The sequence below is a fragment of the Callospermophilus lateralis genome, chromosome 1 (assembly GCF_048772815.1).
Source record: "Callospermophilus lateralis isolate mCalLat2 chromosome 1, mCalLat2.hap1, whole genome shotgun sequence".
NCBI lineage: Eukaryota > Metazoa > Chordata > Mammalia > Rodentia > Sciuridae > Callospermophilus > Callospermophilus lateralis.
The window spans coordinates 218,642,253-218,655,457 of record NC_135305.1 but is presented as its reverse complement, the minus strand read 5'-3'; the positions used below and the strand labels follow the sequence as shown (position 1 = coordinate 218,655,457).

At 35.5% G+C, this 13,205-nt stretch overlaps 1 protein-coding gene across 1 annotated transcript; it reads left to right on the top strand.

Annotated features, from left to right (window-relative positions):
• The first annotated feature begins 11,455 nt into the window (after positions 1-11,455).
• LOC143410899 (olfactory receptor 7D11-like) lies at positions 11,456-12,394 on the top strand. The gene has a single exon (XM_076871699.2). It carries the CDS (start codon positions 11,456-11,458, stop codon positions 12,392-12,394), a length of 939 nt encoding a protein of 312 aa, XP_076727814.2.
• Positions 12,395-13,205: the final 811 nt, after the last annotated feature.

Sequence of the window (13,205 nt, the reverse complement as noted above, 5' to 3'; positions counted from 1 at the left end):
TCTTTCCTAAAGCTTGTGTTTGATTTCTTCTATACCCTATGCCTTTGCTTCTGTAGATTTTTATATATATTTCTCCCTAACAAATCCTTCAGTATTTTCTTTTTAATTTTCTCCTCTGTATGTAGCCCATAATATTTCAAGTTTTGTAAGTTTTCTTGCAGGCACTTCTAGATTTCCAACTTGACATGAAGACTTATATCAAGTCTTATATCAAGACTTATATCAAGACATGGTTTCCTGAAAAATTACGGCATGAATGTTCTCCACCTTAATGTGATCTTGTTCTTTTTTCTCTGGAATAAATGAAAATCATCAGAACAAAGTGCCTACCAGGCTGTGCTGGTGACTCCATATTTGTGGATACATTCATTTTGGAGGGATTTGAGACATTTTCTGTTTTTCTTTCTTCACATGATTTCTGAAGAGAAGCAACATATTGGATGGACTAAAACAGGAAGCTAAAAATGAGCACACCCTCATACCTTTGTTTTCCTGCTTTTTGTAGCAGCAGTGATTGAATTTTGAATATGAAGGATACAATCCAGCAGTGTTTCTCTGTTACATAGTAATATAATGCCTATGATATTCTGAAAGATTGTTTCATTCTTTTTTTGGGGGGGAGGTGTACTGGGGATTGAACTCAGGGGTACTCAATCACTGAGCCATATCCCCAGCCCTATTTTGTATTTTATTTACAGACAGGGTCTCATTGGGTTGCTTAGCACCTCACTTTTGCTAAGGCTGGCTTTGAACTCATGATCTTCCTGTCTCAACCTCCCGAGCCGCTGGGATTACATCCCCGACTGCTTCATTCTTTTTGATCTATAATTTCCCCTTTCTTTCTTCTTACCTTCATATTTTCTCCTTCTTTCATTCCCTACTTCCTTAGTTTTCTTATTTATTGTTGGTTAAAGTTAACTATCTTCTTTACTATGGCTACAGATCGACTTTAAGTATACACCACAAGTTGTTTATTCATTGATGGATATGTGGGTTATTTCTACCTTTAACTATTAGTAAATTACTGCTCTTGATATGCACAATTGGGTATTGTTTGTGTTGCATTAATGATGCTTTGGTGAATGACAGGCTGTCTGTGTGATGGTGATCCCATAAAACTGGATTGCCTAGTGATGTCACAGTCATGGTAGTTTATGTAAGTGCATTGCAGGATGTTTGTACACTGATGAAATTACCTAATGTTGCATTTCTCAGAATATATTCTCATTAAACAGTGTATGACTACATGATTCTCATTTTACTGGGTAATGTATATAGGGATGGGACAGCTTGGTTGTGGGGTATTTCACTTAGCAGAATTACCATGCAGGTTTTCATTGTGGCCAGCAAATTTTATATTTTAATGTATGGAGGTTCTGTTATCTTGACATCCTTGCCAATATTGGTGGTATCTAATTTTGTAAAAAGTATGCCACTCTTGACTCTGAAGTAGCACCTCATTTGCTTTTGATTTGTGTTTCCCTGTGAGTCATTGAGCATATTTTCAGGTGCTTCTTTGAAGTTAATGCATCTTCTCTGCAGAAATGCTTTATTAAGTCTTAGCTCATTCATCAATTGTGTAGATTATACTTTTTTTCCTGTTAAAATTTCATTATTTTGTCAGGGTACTTGACCCTTATCAGATGTATGTTCAATGATATTTTTCCATTCTGTATGCTAGTATTACCTTTTCCTCAAACGTACAGTTTAATGTTAATTATACCCACCTTGATGTGCAAGAGATCTATTGAAGTTATTTCTGTCTAATGGAAACTTTGTATCATTGGACCAACATCATGTTGCCTATAATGACTTTTAAGGCTCCCTTTTCTCCATATACTCACCAGCCCTTGTTGTCATCTGGGTTTTTGACAATATCCCCTCTAATGTGTGAGGTGATGTCTCCTTGCAGTTTACTTTGCATTAGACTAATGAATAGTGACAGTGAGAAATTTCTTCATATACTTGTTAGATATTTGTGTATATCTATCTATATATTTGGAGATATACACACACAAACACACACACACATTCAAATAGATATAAGTGAATAATCATTGCCTCAACCAATATCATAGGGTTTTCTCTAGTTGTCTTCTAGTAGTTTTATAATTTCAGGTCTTACATTGGAATCTTGAATTCTTAGTCATTTTTATGTGCATGTTGTGACAAAGGGTCTATGTTCATTTTTCTGTATGTGGATATCCAGTTTTCCTAGAATCATTGACTGAAAACACTTCTCCTCCCACAACAATGTGTCCTTGACATTATTGTCAAAATGGCTTAATTATGAATTGATCCATAAACTGGTGCATTCATTTCTGGGCTCGCTATCTTGTTCCATTGTCTTTATGTCCATTTTATGCCTCTATTAGGCTCCATTTCCTTGATAGTGTGTCTTGGTTTGTATACATTTTTAAATTTATTTAAGAGCAACATAACTTTTTTGAGTTTTTTTGTTGGTTTTTTGCTTTTTTTTAACTAATGAATTTGGGTCATTTCAAGAATCTAAAAGATTTATGATTTTACTCATAATATTTAAACTATTGGATTTTTGTGTTATATATGGTGTGAGCTAGGTCTCCAGATTACTTCTTTTTATTAAATTCATTCCTGGAAAGTTCACTGGATATGTTTGTGAATCACACCATTAATTATATCTATTTGGCAGTGAAACATGATGCTCAAGTGTTCTGCTTATCTATAAAGCATTGCAAGGAAGGCAATTATGTTTATAGAGAAATAGGTGAGAAAGTAATGATTATGGTTGATGGAGCCCTAGTTATGGTTTTTCAGTTCTCATACTTAAGGTAAGTCCTCCCCAAATTCTAATGCATATTCATGATGAATAAGCTCTCATGGGTCACTGTTCTTATTGGCATTTATGTTTCCTGGAAGCCAACTTGGAAATTAGGGCATTTGATTCTGAAATGTCTTGGGGAATATGATTGGAACAAATATCTGTGAGGAGAATTTGAACAGATTTCACTATTCCAATAACTATAGGAAAAGACCTGAGAAAGGCTTAAGTAAACCAGGTAAGATATCACAGTGATATCTATCAAGTGGTGATCAGGAAAGGGTTCTTCTTCCCCAGTGTTAAAGAATTAACACTCAAGAAATGCCGAGGCAAGGGTAGCAAGCATGTTTTATTTAGGAAAGAGATAGAGATAGACTTCTCCAAAGAGAAAGGGATTTGAGCTGAAAACCCATGAAAGAGGGTGTGATTTACTTTCATATAACCCTGGAATCCCCCTCTTTAATCATTGTCTTCTCTTTCTTCCATGCATATGTGAATGAGAGCAAGAGTGTAGGGGTTAACCGTTTGCAACACATTGTTCTCTATTCAGTAACCTGTCATCACCCTCTCAACCCCCATCATTGATTACTGCACTGACTGTCTGACTTTTACCTCTGTGTCATTCCTCACTCAAGAACTTTGGGTCCTTAAATCTTCTTAGGGCATTTGGGTTTCAACTCATTTTGGCTACTTCCTGTTGAAAGTGGGTAGTTTTTGGAGAAAGAAACCTGAAGTCTTTATTCTCTATCAGGCAGGGCATGGAGAGTTAAGATTATTTAGCATTATTAGGACAGTCCAGAAGGCCATGATGACTGTTATTGGGTGACTAGATGAGGTTTACATAGGGTGAGATCAAGCTAAGAAAATAATAAATAAACAGCAAAACATTATTTTTTGCAAACAATTAGCATGAGAGCAATCAGTATTATTGGCTAGTCTCTGAAAACCTTGAAGATGGTAACTCATTAAAGCTCCACATGATCTGTGAGAGGAGTCCAGTTAAGGATTTGGAAACATTTTAGCAGAGTTGTTAGAGACATATACATAACATTTAGTTTTTTATAATGTCACAGATATCCTCGTGAACTCTATTTAAGATATTTAATGCCATCTTATTTTTGTAAAATATCTTTCTATTGGCATTACCTCTGTGTTTAGTAGAGATCACTTTATCTCTGTCACTTAGGACTTTTTTGGTAAAGTTAATTAGTATTTTTATGTGCCATATTACATTATTTAGACCAACATGAGGGATAAATATTGGGGCTAGATGCCATACTAGCAAACACAGACCAAGCCTGCTTATGTGAAATGTTAGGAATCTCAAATTGATTCAAAATAGCTTGTGATTCTGACAGTCTCTTTTGATAGCTATCAGACAACTCCTGTCTAAAAACCCTTCTTTTATAACTTCAGCTTTACTTACTTTTGGCAGGGCTGACACAAGTGTACATCTTGAATTACACTAAAAAACTATTGTCTTTCCTTTTAAATACCCAGGTATGTCTGTGTTTTAGTTATAATTTTCTTGCTAGATGTTTAAGACCAAGTTAGTCAAATTGACCTTGTTTCTATCTACTGTTAAGAGTCAACTAAGATTATTCAGGGAATCACTCTTGGGAACTTGAAAGAAACCTCTTAGATTATCTAGTGCCATCTGCCAGGATGGGTCAGATTCTTGCTGACCACATGGAAGCATCAGGGATATTTTTTCCTCCAATGACCCTCCTTTTTGCAGAATGTGCACTGATTGCCTTCCTGGTCTCTAGGGTGCAATTGATCCCCCTGATTTCGAGGTCATGGGACCAGAGTTGCAAGGCCCTTAGTGAGGGCCCCTGGGTCCACACTGACCTCAAAGAGCAAGAGCCAAATATTTGCTATTTTCCTTGGCCCTTTTATTTTCTTAAATTTAGTCTCCAAGTTTTAGTTTTAAACATGTAGCAGGCTAGTGTCAAAAATCTTGAAGTAGGAGTACTGGGTTTTAACTTTAATGTTTATAATTTTACAAGTACTTACCTCCTTCCTTTTAATTGGGGTCAGTATTAGTACTAGAAGTCAGCTATATATCCCATCTGTCTTATAGGTGATGGCTTAAATTTGTTTAATTTGTCAAATTAACCCATGTTGTTTTATAAGATGTGTACTTCTGCAAAGCGCTAACAGACAATAGATATGAAATTTTACAAGGAAAATACAAAATGGAATTAACAAGCACAAAGAAATAATCAGTTTGTATGATAACTATGAACCAAGAAATGTATTTTTTATAATCCCAAACCTTTACTTAGTTATATACTATAATCCCCTGTTTATTTTGAGATCACAGTAATTTTTATAACAAAAATCTATATTTAGAACTTAAATTTAAATGAACTTAAGTTTAGCCTAATTTAGAGTCATTCTACCATGGAATAAGGTGAGGGCAGAGTCTTAACTCAGGTGAGGTAGACTTTTGACAAATCTTAGGTAAAGTATTTTATTTCTGAACCTGATTTTTGCCTCTTTCTTAAATATTATTTTACAAAGTTCTCATGTATTATTTTCTAAGTCTACTATTTCCCTTAGACAATAAAACCTAATGTGTTAAAGAAATTATCTTGATAGATAAGAGCAGATTAATGTTTTAAGAAACCATTGTTTTTTTTTACCACATTGAGAATTTTAATAAATTTAATAAATAAATTCTTGTTTATATCAGTATATTATTTTTGACCTTAGGAAAAAAGCTTTAAATAACTTTAACTGATAATGCTAATTTTACTCAACTTAATTAGACACAAACCTTTTTGTGATTTTTGAGATTTATCCTTATTTATGAGATTTATCCTCCAAAAACCTTGTGTAACTTACTTAGACATACTACAACTTGTTTAATTGGTCATACAAAAGACTTCCTCATCCAGAAACACTTCTTTTTCCTTCTAATTTCCATACTAAAATGTATTTCCCTACCTAGAATTTTTTATATCTATTTCCTAGTTGCTGACCCTTTTTAAAATTTATATTCTGAAAAATCCTTATGGGATTTCTTAATTTAGACAAATTACTCAATTTTAGTAAGATGAAATATTTTATGCTTTTTATAGTAATTTAATTGAAACACAACTAAAACCTTTTATACTTTTTACACATAGAATTATACTTGATATTATATTAACTCTTAGTAACCTTGCTTTTAGTAAAGAGGCAGAAACAAAAAAATGTTTTTTTTTTTTTTTTTTGGAGGGTGGACCCTGGGGATTGAACTCAGCGGCACTCAACTACTGAGTCACATCCCCATCCCTATTTTGTATTTATTTAGAGACAGGGTCCCAATGTGGTGCCCAAATGATAAAAAATGGCTCTACAGTAGGTCTCACTGAATTGCTTAGTTCCTCACCTTTGCTGAGGCTAGTTTTGAACTCATGATCTTCCTTTCCCATCCTCCTGAGCCACTGGAGCACTATCATGCCCAGCACAAGGCAATCTTAAACTCCTTTTTTTTATTTACAAGAATTCCCTCAATAAAAACCCTCTTATAGAGAAGCATGGCTATCAGAGGGAAATGACTTGTAAAATCATTTAATAGTACTTAAATATGCTTTACCTTTTAGAATTCCAGAAGTCAAGAGTACTTGAATTTATACTTAGCAGTTGATGTTTTAGCACTTTAACTTTGCAAATTAATCCAATGTCTCCTCTAACAAACGCATTTATGAAGATTAATCCTGTTTATGTGAAATTTAATTTATTCATTTGTAAGTGCTAACTTTAGGTTACCCATAAACACCAACATATTTCACAAGTGTAGTTAATAGTATTAGCTATCTTTTACAGAAACCAACTCTCTATCAATTGCCTGACCACCTAGAAAAACTTATGGGTTAGTAATTTTAAAGACCTCTTTGCTCTTAAATAATATATTTAATCAATTTATATTGAACTTAAAAAATTTTAAGTCACATGAACTAAAATGAATTTGGATCCATTCCTTGTTTCTTTTTTAAAAAACATTATGAGTGCTCATTTATATATGCCAATTTTGGTACTATGTAAGCAATATATAGACAAAGACACACATACAGTACACAAGAATGCACAAATCTATATAAAAACTAACAGGAACCAAGGATTTTTTTTATCTTTCTCTTTAGTAATTTACCTATGAATAAAGAGTGGAAAAGTCAGAGTACAAAAATCCTATCTATATAGTTATATAAAACAACAATGATCAGAACCAAATATATTAATGTAGGAAAGCAGGATTCAAATATGAATTCACCACAAAACCATGAGCTCAAGAAAAAATCAAGAAAGAAAGGAACAAATAAAAAATACAGGAGTTCTAAAAAAAAAAAAGATACAGAGAAGAGGAATGCACCTACTGTAGGCTTGCTTTTTTATCACTGAGCACCACATTTGGAAATTTGATAGTGGTCAAGGTAAGCCATAATAGCCACTAAGTCTGAGTTCCCTGGGTCTTTGGCATGTGGCAAAGACCCTGGCATCCTCACTGGTAAGGCGGCAATAAATCTGGCAGGATGTGGGAGTGAGGGGTGGGATTTCTGGCCATCAGAAGCTCAACATGGAGAGCTAGGAGTATGGGCAGTTTCTCTGGTGTGGGCACCTGAGTTCTGTCTTTTCTTACTCAGCTGGGAGTTTCAATCTCAAATGTTATGCTGGATTCACCACTAGCCTGCATACTTGAAAAACTGGGACAAGTTGGACTCACAGATGCTCAAGAAAAAGTACCTCATTTTTTTCTGCTGCCAAGCATTCGCTCAATACAAACCCTCTTATAGAGAAGCATAGCTATCAGAGGGAAATTTAAATTTTTAATACCAGTATTGTGGCAACCTTTGTGATTATAGAATTCTAGCCCAGCACCTTGCTTGATGGCTGGCTGAAATTGGCCAATGACCTTTACAAGAAATAGGAGAACAATAGAAAAGGAAAAAAGAATTTCATTTTCAGTTTTGATCAAACTGAAGAGATGCAGCTAGATTGTTTCTCTGTGGTTCCCACAGAATTGGTTAAAGTTTACAGAAACAAAATCTAGCTATGCTGTGTTAGAGAAAGGGTCAGTGGTGCCCCTCCACAGCAAGGGGTCATTTTATTCTTAGCATGAGGAAGTTCGGGAGCTGTCTGATTCACCATTGTTGGGTAGAATCCAAGTAAATAAAATGAATATCTAGAAAACATAGCTGCTTTCCAAGATTTTCAAAATAGCCAAGATATATAATCAATCTAACTGTCCATCAACAGGGGAGTGGATAAAGAAAATGTAGTATGTATACACAATGAATTCTAATTTCCATACTAAAATATATTTCCATACCTAGAACTTTTTTATATCTATTTCCTAGTTGCTGACCATTTTTAAAATTTATATTCTGAAAAATCCATATCGGATTTCTGAATTAGAAAAGGAAATCATCTACAACCACATGGATAAACCTGGAGAACCTTATAGGAATCGAAGTAACGTAGGCTAACTGAGATAAATACTACATGACTGCTCATTTGTGGAACATTTTAGAAGGTGATATAAAAGAAATAGAATGTGGAAGAGTGGTCACCACAGGCTGGGCAGTGGGAAGGTAATACTGGGGAAATGTTGGCCAAAGGGTAAGAATTCCTTTTAAATATGAGGAATAATTCAAGAGACCTATGGCCTAGAAATTCAACTAGTTAGTGATGATGTATTGTATTCTTAAAAAATGTTGAGCTGATATGAGATATTCTCACCCTAAAACAGATATTAATGAGGTAATGCACATGCTGATTTTTAGTTCTTACCATTGCATAATGCAAAATAATTTTAGATTTCTTATTGTACCCATATATATCTACAATTTTATCTGTCAATTTGAATAAATATTCAATAAATAGACATTTAAACATGAAAAATAAAAGAGCTATGGAAAATTAAAAAGAAAGGACTCCTTCCCCACCCAACTTTGTGAGTCTGAAATGATTTTTACAATTTCCAAAGATTGTTAAAAGCAGGCATATTGAGGGGGTTGGTTGGTTCATGGGACTAGTTCCTTGTGAAAATTAATCATTTCCTTTGAGCACATAATATGACTTTTAAACCAAAACAAAGAAAAAAGAGATTTTTCTTGGAGTACACAAATCTATCCCTCCCACTATATAAACACAAAACTGACTGAAAAATTTCCATCCTGCTATCTCCTTTGTCCCTCAAGGGAGGTGAACTGTTTGCAAACTGGAAAGACAATAGGACAATTTGCTTAATGAGGAGATCTGAGAATTCAAACCTGAGACAGTAGAAACTTTAAACTCAACTTGTCTCTCTGGCCCCTCGCCTGCATCTCTCTGGTATCAACCTCTGTGAAGAGTCAAGTGAGCTTCCCAGGGACAGATGGTGGAGAAGAGTAAGCTTCAATGACAATATCTGAGAGAGCTGGTGTGTCCCTGTAAGGCTAGCAGAGGAAGAAGGAAAGAAGAGATGATATGGGTACTGGGTTTTACCTCTAGAATAGTAAGAATATGAATGATCCATCTTTATGGAGTCTATGAGGAATGAGCGTGAAGTACCTATGTACTTTGGATGCACTTCAGTTTCCATTAGGACCCGTCTCTTCCAGGTGTTCTGTTTCCTTTTCTCACTCTTTGGGATCTAGAGCTTCTCTCTATGATAGGATTTTTTTTAAAGAACCTCTATTGTTCACTAGTATTATAGGTTCTTCTAAGATTTCCTCCATCCAATTATTTATTGTTAACATCTCACTGAAGATCTTTTATGGATGAGGTATGGCTTATTTTGTTTCAAAGTTGAATATATTTTACCATTATATTTCCTCACTATTTTTTACTGGCCTAATTGATAGCTCTTATTAGTTCTCTATTGTTCTAGTTATCATTTCACTTCAAGGTCCACACTGTATTCACTACTAGTTTAATTGTTTCTGATGCTCAACACTTAGTACAATTTCCTTTTCTCATATTACCAACCCAGTATGTTTTGGAAAATATTTAAAGCTGAGGTTGGTAGTGACTGCTTTGGCAGGTTCATGAATTTTGCACAAATACTGTAGTGTTTTAATGTAAGTACATTGTGTTGAATGTAGAGTAGACTCTCCTGTCTGCCTTCGTAGACAAAATTTGTCCTCAATCATTTTTTTTCCAGTCTTTATATTTATTCCTTGGGCATTCAAAAAGCTGACCCTTTTTGTCATGGAGAATAGAAATATTCATTTTTTAAATCTTTTTTTTTAATATTTATTTTTTAGTTATTGGCAGACAAAACATCTTTGTTTGTATGTGGTGCTGACGATCGAACCCGGGCCGCACGCATGCCAGGCGAGCGCGCTACCGCTTGAGCCACATCCCCAGCCCCATTTTTTAAATCTTAAATTTGCCTTTTATTTTCTAGAATGAATGATTCTATATCATATTTGATTTTGTAGTCAAATCTATTAGATATATTTTGGTTATTAACTGTGATGAATTTTAATATAATACGACCCATCCAAGAGCCCCATACAGAAGCACACACTATTACAAGTACCTTATATTTGATTTTAAAAGTGATGTGGGCTACATGATTCTTCTTCTTCTTCTTCTTCTTCTTCTTCTTCTTCTTCTTCTTCTTCTTGTAAGAGTTTACTCAGCAGGCATTCTCTGAACGAAGGAACCATGGGGGTCTTCATTAATTAGAAATGCAGATGGTAGTCAACGAAGCACCCAAAATGCTCTTTTATAAGGAACAGAATTCATCCATGATGGTGAATTCAGTTTCAGAGAGAGAGAATGCCAAATGATAGCAATGAATCCTGTTGTACTGATATGTGAAGAAGAAAAGCTCCTGTGTAGTAAATGACCATCGAGTGCCACAGGAATCACAAGTAGAAATATTACATACCACGGAGTGAACACTGACTACCTCTGCTATAGAAGTGAGGTAAAGGTAGGTAAATAGTTTGTGTGCCTTGCTCAACATCACGGCGATGGAATGCTGGTGGAGCAAAACTCTACTCCAGGAATTCTGACTCCAGAATACCGTTTTAAAGCCACAGTTATATCATGTGTATCGGTAAACTTACACACATAAAATATCATAAAGGAGGAGTTTTAAAGTAACATTAACATAATAATTACAGCATATATTTACAGCAAGCATTACTGAGACTCCTACTGAGCACAAAAGAACTTGTAATCCTCATAAATAGGTCTTAGAAATAACTACATATATAGAAAGAAAATAAGGGAGAGAACTACCACATCACTATCAAGTCTCATTTCATAGCATAACGTCTAGATAGAGAAAAAATCCATGATTAATCATGATTATAGAGATATAGCATGAAGAATTATGAACATTTCCAAGAAAAGGATGAGAAATTTCTGTAATTCTTATGGAGGGATTTCATTGAGGAGGCATGAACTCATGTGCATAAATTTTTAAAAATGAGAATTAAAACTTGCAAGTAGATGAGAAAAGACACTTTTGCTAATTTAAAGAAAGTCTGATAATACCTCTAAAAGAGAATTGACTGTCACTTGGGTGAGTAAGTCACTCTCCTTGGCAGATTCACAGGGAATGAAGGACACCCCCAAGGGTGATACGTGAGGTGAGGACTAGCTGAGCTTCTAGCCGAGTGATCATTGAATATTGCTTTTACCTCCTTCTGCAGAAATTACACCCACTGCATGGAAGAAGTGAACCATACACGTGTATCACAGTTCCTCCTCCTGGGCCTCTCAGATGATCCTGAACTACAGCCTGTTCTCTTTGGACTGTTCCTGTCCATGTACCTGGTCACAGTGCTTGGAAACCTGCTCATCATCCTGGTCGTCAGCTCTGACCCCCACCTTCACACCCCCATGTACTTCTTCCTCTCTAACCTGTCTTTTGTTGATATCTGTTTCATCTCCACCACAGTCCCTAAGATGCTGGTGAACATCCAGGTACAGAGAAAAGACATCTCCTACATAGAGTGCTTCACTCAAGTGTATTTTTTGATTATTTTTATTGGAATGGATAATTTCCTCTTATCTGTGATGGCCTTTGACCGCTTTGTGGCCATCTGCCACCCTCTGAATTACACAGTCATCATGAACCCCCGGCTCTGTGTCCTCCTGGTTCTGATGTGTTGGCTCATCATGTTCTGGATCTCCCTGATTCATATTCTGCTGGTGAAGCGACTGACCTTCTCCGTAGGCACTGAAATCCCACATTTCTTCTGTGAGCTGACTCAGCTTCTCGATGTAGCCAGCTCTGATACTCATGTCAATTACGTTGTTATGCATGTATTGTCTGCCTTGCTGGGTGTGATTCCTATGGCTGGGATCCTCTACTCTTACTCTCAGATTATCTCCTCCTTATTGAAGATGTCCTCCATTGTGAACAAATACAAAGCATTTTCCACCTGTGGGTCTCACCTCTGTGTGGTTTCCTTGTTTTATGGAACAGCATTTGGGGTTTATCTCAGTTCTGCTGCGACCCATGCTTCCCAGAGACGTTTGATCACCTCAGTGATGTATAGTGTGATTACCCCCATGCTGAACCCCTTCATCTACAGCCTGAGGAACAAGGATGTGAAAGGGACTCTGGGGAGACTCCTCAGCAGAGCATCCTCTGGTCTTTGAGATCTCAGAAATAAAGGGACTTTCTTATGCTGAAACACAAATGTTTTTAAATATAATTGTTCATGTGTGAGTGCAGTCACGTGTTGTATTCTTGATGATTTGGTAAGGGATAGACTGTCTATGATTGTGGTCATAATATTGGATTGCCTAGTGATGTCACAGCCATGGTAGTTAATATGGTGCATTCTATGGTGTTTGCACAATGACAGGATTGCCTTGTGATTCATTACTAAGAAACTATTCTCATTGTTATTCAGTGCATGGCTATAGTTATTAGTTGTCATTAGTTAGGTAATATAGATAGGAGTAGGACAACTGGATCATATGTTAATTGTATGTTTAACTTTTTGAGGAATCACTAAATTCTTCATTGTAATTGGCAAATTTTGCATTCTAAAGTGTGAAGTTTTTGTTATTTTGACATCCTTGCGATTTTCAATTTTATAAAAAGTACAGCATTCTCTTGGTTGTGAAGTATTCATTTTGCTTCTGAGTGCATTTTCCTTAGTCATTGAGAACCTTTTGGAGTGCTTGTTGTCTTAGGAAGTTTGATCATTTTGAAATTGTGCAGAATGTACTTTTCTTGGGCTAAAAATTGATTGCTTTGTCTGTCTACTTGACACTTCTCACATATGTGTTTGCAAATAATTTTCAAACTGTATGTTATTCTTTCTTTTTTCTCAAATATGCAGTTCATTGTGATTGATTACTTATACTCATTGTGATGTACAAGTGATCTCTTGGCATTTTCTTCATTCTGACTGAAATTTTGTGCCCTTGACCAACATGTACCTAATCTTCTACCCCTCAT